The sequence below is a fragment of the Emydura macquarii genome, unplaced genomic scaffold (genome assembly GCF_026122565.2).
Source record: "Emydura macquarii macquarii isolate MOO-44397 ecotype Brisbane River unplaced genomic scaffold, CSIRO-AGI_Emac_v2 contig_1947, whole genome shotgun sequence".
Lineage (NCBI taxonomy): Eukaryota > Metazoa > Chordata > Testudines > Chelidae > Emydura > Emydura macquarii.
The window spans coordinates 459626-471667 of NW_027132084.1; the positions used below are offsets into that span (position 1 = coordinate 459626).

General features: G+C 41.9%; 1 protein-coding gene across 3 annotated transcripts in view; it reads right to left on the bottom strand.

Moving 5' to 3' along the window:
* TRAPPC9 (trafficking protein particle complex subunit 9) overlaps positions 1–7884 on the bottom strand; it is a 420270-nt gene extending 412386 nt beyond the window's left edge. For all 3 annotated transcript variants that reach the window (XM_067558312.1, XM_067558311.1, XM_067558313.1), the window contains exons 1-2: positions 7798–7884; positions 1669–2269 (exon numbers count right to left, since the gene is read on the bottom strand). In XM_067558312.1, coding sequence (XP_067414413.1) covers positions 1669–2252 — 584 coding nt within the window. In that variant the 5' untranslated portion in view covers positions 2253–2269; positions 7798–7884. The remainder of the gene's footprint in view (positions 1–1668; positions 2270–7797) is intronic.
* Between the last annotated feature and the right edge of the window lie 4158 nt (positions 7885–12042).

A 12042-nucleotide genomic window follows, 5' to 3' on the forward strand; every position in this document is an offset into this window, starting at 1 on the left:
GAAGGTCTCATTGGCAACTTGCCAAGAACCTAAGAACAACAACTATTTTGCTTGTAAGTGTATATAACAAAAAAAACTAAATCAACAATGCATCTCTGCTTGGATCTACACCTTTCTGTGGCAGAAAAATGGGTATTGCTTGCTGTTGGCGTTCTCTGCCATTTTAGAATTTCATGGGTCACATTTAGGCCTGGGACCACACTACTGTCACCTCTAGTGAATAAACATTTTGGCTTAATACATTTAACTTTTGGAAACAACTATTCTGTTACATTATACACAGTATAAAGGGACTCATCTAACCTCACGTTATTCTAAAACTATGTAAACACTAAAACATTGTTGAAAGCTTTTAGATAATACTCCTCAAGAAGTTTCCTTATTTTATTCAAAACCAGGAAATCAGTTGCCCTGCCCTTGTCAATATGTTTATCCTAGACCAAGAGTCTTCAGCTAAGTAATGCATGGTCTGTATGTGCTTGTCTACTTTACAGACTTTTACTACCTATACACAGTATGAAGAATTGAGTTACATGACAATATTGACCATGACAAATCACATTCAGTATTATATAGCTAACCAGAGTTAAACCCTCCAAAGACCAGTCAGAAAGCTGAGGAAAGTGCAGAATTGCTAAGCAGCAGACATACACACACCCCCTTGGTACCACCTGTAGCATGTACATCAGAATAGATTTAGTTGTGGGTTACAAATTTATCAGACCCCCAATAGCACAATGCTCATTTAACAGAGTACTTTCCCTATTCAGGGACTCCATCTGTTAAGAGTTTCAGCACTCTCTCCTTCCCCAGAAGCTCAAAGGAGTGGGAGGGTTGGCTTCTCATTAGGGTTTTGCCCCTTAATGAAATCACAAGATCTTTCATACCTGTCTCTGGCTAGCTGGTTTATTTCTCTAGCTATTAGGTGTCTGGTAAAATTTCCAAACCCTATGTCTGGAAGGCATGGATAGAGATGACTGAGAGATATCAAGGGGATGTTATAAATGTACAGTATAGAGAAAGGTTTGGGAGCTGCGGTGGAGGAAATAAGAGGAATAGTGAGAAAATATGAGAACAGGGAAAAGAACACAAAGTAAGGAAAGGGAAAGAGATAGAGGAGGGAAAGAGAAAAAGAGCAAACAATGAAGACAATTCATAAAGTTAGATCAGGGCTCTATTATACAAATGCAAAAAAAGTGGAGGGAAGACAGTAAGGGAAGGAAGATGGAAGACAATAGCAAGGGATAAAGGAAGTAGGATTAATCAAATTCTACACTGCAAAATATGTAAAATTAATTTTACTATGGTTTACTGAACAATGTAATAAATTAATTTGTAGTATTCATCCAACTCTATAGCTAGTTAAATTAAATTCAACAAAATTATAACTAAAGGTGGAATCTGTCAAATCTATTCAATTACTTTTTTTAAACTATTTGACCAGCCCTATATTAATAAAAAATTAATCAAAGTAATCAAATTAAATATAGTCCATAAATAAGATCAGTAAATTCCCTTGCATTGCAGAAGATATGGCCTTGAGGAAGTACACAATCTTTGTGGTGTTGGTGCCACAGGCATTTCTCTACCCAAGCTAATAAACTTAGTCCTTGAGCTAGCATCAGGTAAATTTTTCAAGGCCCGTTACATTGTAAATAAGCTACTTACCTACTATCAGTGTCCAGACCTACAAAATCCTTTTTTTCAAAAGGGACACACAGAAGTGGAATCTTGTCACCAGATTTATCGGTGGCCCTGTCAAGACGTTTGGATTCCAGTACAATGAAGAGAGATTCAATAAAATCTTCTATTCTCTTCTCCACAGTTTCACACTCATCGTAACTAGGGTAAAATGCCACATCTGTGCGGGGCTGTTCTGCAACATCTCCTTGAAGCCCAAAGACGAACAATCGGGAATCATAGAGTGTAGAACCATATATTTCCTTCTGAAGATGAAATTTTTCAAAAGTTTGGGGCCAATCCTTTGCAGAGGAACAGTCTGTTATGGTTATGAGCCCCACAACTTTCCGATGTGTCTGAAAATCCCCCCAATCATTGTTTTCCGGAGGGTAGTGATGTCTATAGCGTATATACAGCACACGCTGGGAGTCACGAACATTAATCTGACTCACACTTGAAATTCGTTTGTAGATCCTAAAGAAGTTCTCTTCAGGGACTATCCCAACTGGCTGTACCACAACCAGGAGAGTTTGATGGTCCTCAGCACACTGCATATAGTCAGGGACACTCATTTTGCATCAATTGTAGTCTAATGAAAAGAAAAAATATATTAATTATTTTTACAGCATCAGAGGAATGGATGGCACTTTAAAAAAAAAGTCAGGTCCTTTCCCTTTGGAGTCTGCAACTTGAGGCTCACCCTTACAAACTTTTGTTCACATAAAGAAAAGCTAAAACCCTCATTCAGAAATAAAAATCCATAAATAAGATACATCCAAAGCAAAACTTGTGTTTTTTCCTATCTTTGTCCTTTCTATGCCTCCGTTGTCTGGTTTGTTACCCCTTAATCAGTTATGTTTACTTTAGAGCCTAATTTTGCAAATACTCATACACATGCTTGACATTAAGTATATGACTAGCTCCATTGACTACAAAGGGATTACCCACATAAAACAAGGCATTTGCATTAATGTTAGCAAGCTCTGGGCCTAAATAAGTAAGATTTACCTATGCAAGTAGTACTAGTGGCTACAATTACTTGCTTTATTCACGACTGTTTTTAATTCCATAAGCGACCATGTTACTTATTTGAGGGAGCAAAGACTGGCAATAAATTAGGAGTGGAGGTCAGCTATGGACAATATTAAACAATTTTTTAATTCAACTTCAAGAGTGACAAAAACACATGCAGAAACATTTCAAAAAGCAGACTTTCCTAAAATGCTGCATCTTCTGCAAAAGAATGGTGCTACCTAAACATGTTTTGCACTCCCCTACCCTGCCAGTATAATTTTATATTTCTGAGGAAATAAATGTAATGAAAGAACTGTAGAGAAAATGACAAAGGTAAAGGAAAAAAGGGTAAAGGATCTGTCATGTGTTGCAAACGGCTCCATGGAGTTTGAAAAAGAATCATATCCAGTACTATCAATCTTCTTTCCAAAGAGGGAAACTTACTGTTTATTATACTGCAAGATATAATCAGAGTTTATTAGATATTTCAACATAGGCAAAAGCAATATAAAGTAACCTAGAGCAATAAAAAAAAGCTGGTATCCTGACTGAACACCTCCTTTACAAGTTTTATTCCAACATAATTTGAATGGCAAAGATACTAAACCCTGCAAAATAGTTTAATAATGGAAACTCTAACCCTAATAACTAATCAACACCTGACATGATTTTATTTGTCTGTCTATATTTTTATGCCACACACATTTTCTGTATCTGAGTGCTGGCTGAGTCCAAAAGGAACTTTAACTCTGAACACTTCCAGCTGACATGATATGTATGTTACAGGCTCTCTCAAAGTGCTTCCAGATACTGCTGCTTTACCCCCCTCATCACTACAAATTAAACTACCGCTTCAGCAGGGCCAATACTCTGCTTTACTTTGCTCTTTCTACCAATTATACAGCCATCTCATGCAATCTATTGCAAAAGATTAAAGATTACCCATTGTTCAGTTTAAGAACTCAATATAAAAAATGTAACAAAAGAGCTCACAAAAAAGCGATGCAATGTAGAAATTAAGAGCCAAAATAGAAGTTAACGAAAACCAGAGGAGGAAGATAAAAACCATTCAATAATTAAGTATAAATAGGACCTTCTTTTTTGGAGCTATGACGGCTAAAATGCCCCTTAAATTTATTTACAGAGCAAATCCTACATAAACATTGTTAATATCTAACTCATGTAACTGTATCCTTAAGACATCTTGAAACACTGCAATAACTTAAGAGAAATACTGATTTTATATTCATATTACAGTAGCACCCACTTGCCCTACCAGGGTTAGAGCCCCATCTGACTAAGTACTATTGAAACACATAAAAAGACACAGCCCTGATGCTAGAAAGCTTATTAGTGCCAAAGTCAAGCAAAAAGAGACACTGATCACATACTTCTAGAACAATTAACAAGTTATGCACATGACTGTACTAGTGTGCAGGACAACCTGAGTACATTTAATCACAAAGACTATTGTAGAATTCAAACATTATATTTTAGATTTTAAATTTTTTATTCAATTACTGAAAGCCCATGCTGTCACATTAGGGTAGGAGTTAAGCCAACTAATCTACCATATGTGCAGTCTCCCTCATACAACCAATGAAATTGTTGCATGCAAATTTGCTGTAGAGTAAGCAGGGTGATTGACTGAGTTAGTTCTGATATCACAATGGTCTATGACACCTGGCTTGGCATAGATACATCCCTCACTGCAACTGTACAGTGCACATGTTCTCAAAATGACTTGGAATTTAAAATCTGGACAATAACAGACCACGAATCCCAGTGATATTGAACCTGGTAATATTCTAAACAAAAAGGGCTCTCAACAATATTTATAGCCATTTCCATCGCTTTACACGGACTCAACAGACACTCTTCTAAGCTTTAGAGTGACAGAGTGGCAATCCTAGAATTTTATCGGATAGATTGACAAGTTTCCACTCAACACACCTTACAAATGACATTGTTTAGAGAACTATGCCTTTAAAGACTACAATTATATTATCCTAAGCATTTTGGGGGTGAAAAAAATGGAAAATTGGTGTACTCTAATTTAATCTAGTTACTTATGCAACACTGTGGGGTTTTTTTCTTTGTTTTGTGGGGGGAGAGGGTGGGGAATAATTTTATCACTACCAAACTCAATTCCTGATCCTGAAAGGTGCTCAGCATCTCCTGACAAATACTGATCATCCACAAAAGGAGATGAGGGTCTTAAGCACCTCACAAGTTCATATCCTAAAAACTTGGAGAGGGGGCAAGTGGAGGGGAAATTCATGCTCACCAATGTTGTAGAAGCCAGAAGTAGTGCCCGTTGCAATGATCTTCAATCATTATATGATACAATATGATAGAGGTCTATAAAATCATGAATAGTGTAGAAAATAGTGAATAGAGGAGTGACACTTACCTTTTCGCACAATACAAAAATCAGGGGTCACCCCATAAAATTAATAGGCAGCAGGTTTAATTCAAGCAACAGGACGTACTTTTTCCTATAATGCACAATTAACCTGTGGATCTCATTCCATGGGATGTTGTGATGGTCAGAAGTTTAACTGGGTTCAGAAAAGAACTAGATAAGTTCATGGAGGATAGATCCATCAATGGCTATTAGCCAAGGACGCAACCACATGCTTGGGGCAACCCTAAACCTCTAACTGCTAGAAGTGAGGAGGGAAAGATGGGATGGATCTCTCAAAAATTGCCCTGTTCTATACATTCCCCATGAAGTTCTGATACTGGTGAATGTAAGGAACAGTATACTGGGTGAGATGGACCATTGATCTGACCCAGTATGGTGGTTCTTATTCCAAATCCAGACAGGGCCTGCTGTTGCAATACAACATACATCGGAGGAAAAAATCATCTTTGTATTATTCCTTTATACAATGCCCAATTGTGTGCTAGGTACTTTGAAAAGTTATTTTCTGCATGTTGTTTATGTACTCAAGCAAATTATTCTATTTTGAGAGTGTTATACTGGCTCCCTGTTATATAACATTATAATCATTATGTGAGGTCATCTTATATCAAGCACCACTGGACAGCACTAATACTGCCACTTATCTTAGTATATCCCCATTCAGAGCAGAATTTTAAGAGCTTGTCTACACTTAAAACACTACACCTGCACCACTATAGTACTTCATTGTAGACACTACCTGTACTGACAGAAGGTCTTCTCCTATCCACATAGATAATCCACCTTCCCAAGAGGCTTGATAACTAGGTTAGCAGGAGAATTCTCCCTTCGACCTAATACTGTCTACATCAGGGGTTAAGTGGATTTATCTGGGATGTTCAGGGGTGTATATTTGTCACACCCATGAGCAACAGAGTCATACCAATCTAATTTCCTAGTGTAGACCAGTCCTAAAACACTGGTATAGTATTCCTCACTTGAGAATTAGGTCTGGTCTATGCTAGGAATTTATATTAGTATAGCTACATTTCTCCAGGGTGCAAAAAATCCATACCCCCTAAAAGATATAGCTATACCAATCTAATACCCAGTGTAGACAGCCATCAATCTCCTGTCAGAGTAGGTAGTGTCTAAACTGCAGCATTACATCTTACCCCTAGATTTGCCATTCCTTCTCTGTGGTGCACTTTGCGGAACTGTTTATCACTCTGCAAAGTGGGTGTAAAACATTGCAAAATAAGAATGATATCATTTTACACCTCATTTGCACAGTGATAAAGGGTCCCAAAAGGTGTAGCACAGTAGCAATTCAGACCTAGGTACCATTTGATCTTTATGACAGCATACCCATTTTATTACATGGGCAAGACCGTTTATTACTTTTTTCCTTTTTATTCAAACACTTCAACTTCTCTCTCAGCAGCACTGCTTAACATTGATAGGGCTGTTCTTACTGAGTTTTAAGTGAAGACATTTCAGCTAAAATATAAAACGTTTTCCCTCCTTCAGTTAACCCTGTTTGCAGAAGCCTTCTGGTGGATCTCAGCCTTACACAGAGCACCCCATGGAATGTACAGAAACCACAAATCCTAGTAATCCAGCACAGCAGCATCTGTCTCTTGCAGTGCTTCCCTTTCTCGATGTTGGAGTGACTTTGCTTATCAGTACTGAAGAGGAAAAAAAGCCTTGAAATCAAAGGCTGAAGAGAACAAGAACGAGGTTTGGTTTTGTTTTTACTTCACAGTCACAGTTCATACCAAACAGAAGTTGACATCCACCTGTGAGTTCTTGGAAAAGGGGCCAGAAAAAGCTAATGACTGATACCAACACGAAGCTTAAAAGTGGAAGTGGTGTGGGAAAGAATCGTTTGTTTGTTTATTCTACAAAGCAGTACTCAAAATAAGTTTGAAGTAACTGTCAGGCTGGGGGGAAGGGGAGATTTCCTCGAGTTATTCAGTCTGAGAAGTATTTACAGCTGTAGTTTAGCTTTCACCCTTTATGCTCTTTACTTTCCACATTTGCCCTCAGCTTGGGCAACAAAACACAGACCGGCCAATTTCGCTTTCAGGTCTTCACACAGTGGCTCGGATTCAGGAGGGACTACAGCTGTCTGAAACGGCTGCTCCCACCGCACAAAGCTCTCCCAGACACACCCCAGGGGACCAGAAGCACCGCTGACTGGGGAGCAAGGGGAGGAAAAGGGGAACCCGACGGGAAGTAACTCCGGGTAGGGCAAGGAGGAGCAATGGGAAAAGGGGGCACAGTGCAAGGAAGGGCAGAGCCCCAGGCACCTCCGGGGCACACCAGGGGAAGGGCAGGGGCCACGGCTAGGAGAGGCCGCGGGGGACGGCGCGACAAGGCTGGGGAGCACCAGGGAAAGGGGGCTCCAGGGCGCCGAGGGTGGGGGGGTACCGGGAAAGGGCAGGGGCTGCAGTCCGGGGAGAGGCCCGCGGGACAGGGCCCCTACGTAGGAACGGAGGGCAGCTGCCGCAGAAGCCCGTCCCGGGCAGACCCCCATCCGCTGACAGCTCCGTCCGCACTCACAGCGCAGCCTCCGCCGCGGACCCACCCCCGGCGACCATTCAAATCCCCCCGCCTGCAGGCCAGGGAGGGAGAGGGCGGCCGCTTCCCGCAAGGGAGGGACGGGTAACAAGACGCGGGTCAGGGACACTCACAGCCCCGGCAGCAACCGACTCCGCCTCCGCCGCCAGCCCCGCTCAGTCAGTCAGTCAGTCACACAGAGAGGGGGGAGGGGAAGAAGCGGAACTGACGGCAACGGCAGCCGAGCCCCGCCCCGCCCTGGAGAGCGGCAAAACAGCGCATGCGCCAAGTGTTCCCTCCTCCCTCTATCTGTCTCCCCCCTGCCGCTGCTCCTGAGAAGGAGGCTACTTGCAAGGCGGGCGGGGGGCTGAGCGCTGAGAGAGGTGGGCGGAGTTACCGGGGCTGCTGCTGGGTTGGATACCTGCCTGGTGGTGTGGCTGGAAAGCGGTTGCTCCGGTGGTTGGTGTTATTTGTAGCTCTGAGCTGCCAGTAAACAGACCAGGCACCCACTGTGCCCGGTGCTGTACAGACACAAAACAAAGAGAGTCCGTGCTTCAAAGAGCTTACGCAGGAGTTACGTGCCTGGGGGCTTTTGAAAATCCCATAGCTACCTACCGTTAAAATGCTGACCCCTGCCTTGCTCTTTTCATAACTGCACCCATTTTCCATGCAGCCACATTTCCTTTCTCTCTGGCTGTACCCTTTGCTCCCCACATAGGAAAATTGTACTTACGGGACATATACTCACAGTAAAATAGCAGCTGTGACTAAGGGAAGGCTATTAATGAAGGCTATCACTTTATGCTGTAGCTCCAGTGGGTATCAGAGGTACAGTCCATCCTACACAAGTTCAAGCCGAATGGGAGAGGACAGAGGAAAACACAGCAGTTTCAGGAGGCAGTGCTGATGCTGCAGTACATGACTATATAAGTATTTATCCACAGTGGAACAGAGCCAGAGAGAGAGTGTGGAAATGACTCTATAGTCTGATGGCTAGGGCACGCACCTGAGAGATGGGAGATTCCGGGTCCAATAATTATTTTTAATTATTTATCCACAGTGGAACAGCTTCAAGAGGAGCTGTGATAAGTAAGGAAGACTTGATATAAAAAGTCACTTGCTAGTTGAACTCGAGAGCCATGAAGAGTCAGCCAAGTGGACCTGAGCTGAGCTAAGCATGGAAGACTTGGTATAAAAGTCACTTGCTAGGTGAACCTGAGAGCCTCAAACAGGGGCAACTAACAGGAGAATTTGAAAAGGGAGTGTGAGAGGCTTTCCTTCCAAGTTCAGCATTACATGTGATATCAAGATGGCCAGCGATGGAACAGTGGTGGTGACCTGCAACCAATGCACCAGGTTCTTTTTCCTGCTTGAAGACAGAAGGGATTCCTATGCATGAAGTGCAAGTTGGTGGCTGTGCTGGTGGGTAAGATTCCTGGACTGGAAGGGCAAGTTGAGATGCTGCTGAGAATGAGAAAAACTGAGGAGTTCCTAGGCAACCAAATTCGGGATATGCCAGTGTCCCAGGTTCAAAGAAGAATGGAGCTGGCCATCAAGGAATCAGAGAGAGACAGTCATAAAAAAGGTCTGGCAGTTCATAACCACCAGAGGCAAGAAGTCATGGCAGCATTCTACAAGGTTGGAGACAGATGAGGATAAACAGACTGTGGCCACCAAAGAGAAGAGAAGCAGGGGGAATTCCACAAAGCTAGCTGTTTCAAATCAATATCGGGTCCTCAACATGGAAACTGTGGAAAATACCTCTGAAGAACCAGCAGGTCCAAAGGAAGGGAGAGATGTATGGGACACGTGTGGATGGCAGCGTGGCCCAATCTGTAAGAAAATCAAGCTTACCCACAAGAGTTCTCCAACCATCCAAGGAAGACAGACAATTGTTGTTGGAGATTCAGTACTAAGAAGAATTGAAAGAACATTCTGCAAGGGACAGGCAGACAACAAAACAGCATGCTGCCTTCCTGGAGCCAAGACTTAAGATGTCACTCTAAGGCTGGATAAGCTCCTGAAGTCTAGAGGCAAGGATTCGTGGTGATGGTTCATATTGGCACTAATGACACTGAGTTATGAGATTTCTCACAGATAGTAGGAGATTTCAGGGAATTTGGAAACATGCTGAAGAAGAAGAATATCCAAGCAATCTTCTCTGAGATCCTTCCTGTACCACAAGCAAAGCAAGACAGAAGGCAGAAGATGCTGGCAGTGAATTGCTGGCTAAGTAAGCAGGATGGAGGGCTTTGGTTTTGTTGAAGACTGGTCTCCCTTCTATGGGGAGAAGGATCTATATAGAAGGCCTCCATCTTAGTATGATAACCAATCTCCTTGGGAAAGGCTAGGTAGAATAGACTGACCTCTGCAGGACCCCAGAAGTTAGACCTTCCCAGTTTGGCAGCTAACCCTTGATGACTACTCTTTGAGTATGATTTTTCGACCCATTGTGCACCCACCTTATAGTACTTTCTGTCACTACGCAAAAGAATAAATGGACACAAATCAGACATAAAAAGTGTTAACATCCATAAAAGTCAGAGAGCACTTCAATCTCCCAAGACACTCTGTAGCTGACTTGAAACAGACTTCAGTGAAAAACTGCAGAGCTGGATCTCGTATGCAAACTTGACACAATCAAACTGGGTCTGAATAGGGACTTGGAATGGTTATCTCTTTACAAGAAGTAATTGTCACTGTTCACACATTCTCACCTTCTAATCAATGCTTGTGAATAGGCCTCATCTACTCTAACTGAATGGACTTCGCTAACACCTACCCTCCCCATTAATGTTCCTTATCCTTGGATGTATATATATACCCCACATCTGATTTCTATTTCATGCATCTGACAAAGTGGGTTGCAGCCCACGAAAGCTTATGCCTGCAGAAATTAAATTTGTTAGTCTTTAAAGTGCTACAGGACTCTCATTGTTTTTTCATCTAAACTATATTTCCCTAGTTTGCTTATGAGAATATCATGTGGGACTGTGTCAAAAGTCTTATTAAAATCAAGATATATCATATCTACTCCTATCCCCATCCAGTAAGTCAGTAACCCTATTGAAGAAGGAAATTGGGTTGGTTTGGTCTGATTTGTTCTTCCAAAACTATGCTGACCAGTCCTTATAATCCTATTAGCCTGTAAGTGCTTACAAATGTATTGTTTAATATTTTTTCCAGTAGCTTTCCAGATATCCAAGTTACGCTGCCTAGTCTATAATCTCCTTGGTCTTCATTGTTCCCCATTTTAAAACTAGGTACCATGTTTCCCCTTCTCCAGGCCTCTGGGACCTCACATGTACTCCATGAGTTCTCAAAGATAATTGCTAACAGTTCCAAGATCATTTCAGCTAGTTCCTAAAGTATTCTTAGGTGAATTTTGTCAAGCCCTGCTGACTTGAATTCATCTAACTTATCTAAATATTCTTTAGTCTGTTCTTTCCCTATTTTGGTTAATGTTCCTTTCCCCTTGTTAATATTAATTGTGATGCATATCTGGTCATTATTAACTTTTTAGTGAAGACTGAAGCAGAACAGGTATTAAACACCTCAGCCATCTTGACATCATCACTTATTAACTCTCCTTCCCCACTGAGTAGAGGACCGATACTTTCCTGTGTCTTTCTCTTATTCCTAACCTATTTAAAGAACTTCTCTTCTCATTGTCTTTTATGTCCCCTGTGCTAAGTGTAATTCATTTTGTGCTTAATCTTTCTGATTTTGTCCTTACATGCTTGTGCTGTTCTTCTATAGTCTTCCTAAGCAATTCATCTGTTTCCACTTTTCTTCTTTGTCTTGTTTGAATGGCAAAAGAACCTGAGCCACATTCTCAGTCCAGCTCCCCTTCCTCTATGCTATTCAGTCAGTGCTAGGAAAGTGGAAACTGCCATTAACCTCACACCTTAGAATACCTCACCCAGCTCCTGGACTCCTTCCCTGCATCCCCAGTGCAGGTGCTTATGGGCGCATGAAAAGACATGTCAAAGGTGAAAGAGAATGGGTATCAATACACTCCAGCAAGCCCCAGAAGGCACGTGGTCCCCTGGGGACCATAGCTAAATAGTGCAGTCTAGATCAGCCTTATAACTACTGTAATGTGCACCAAGGGTCAGAGAATCAGGAAGCTGGAACTGGTTTCTTGGCAGTCCCCTCTCTGCTGTACCCAGCAGAAGCTAGATGCAGCAGAGAACTTGGCCCTATCTCTCCAAGTTTACCTGGGTACCAGCACAGCACTGTCTTCTTCTACAACTCCAGCACAGCTGTAATAATGCACCTAAAGTTGTTCCACAGATCTTCATGCTGTGTAACAAAGATAAGCACAGAATAGACAGAATATTGAGACATTGGGAAGGAAATCCACGACTAAATGTCAA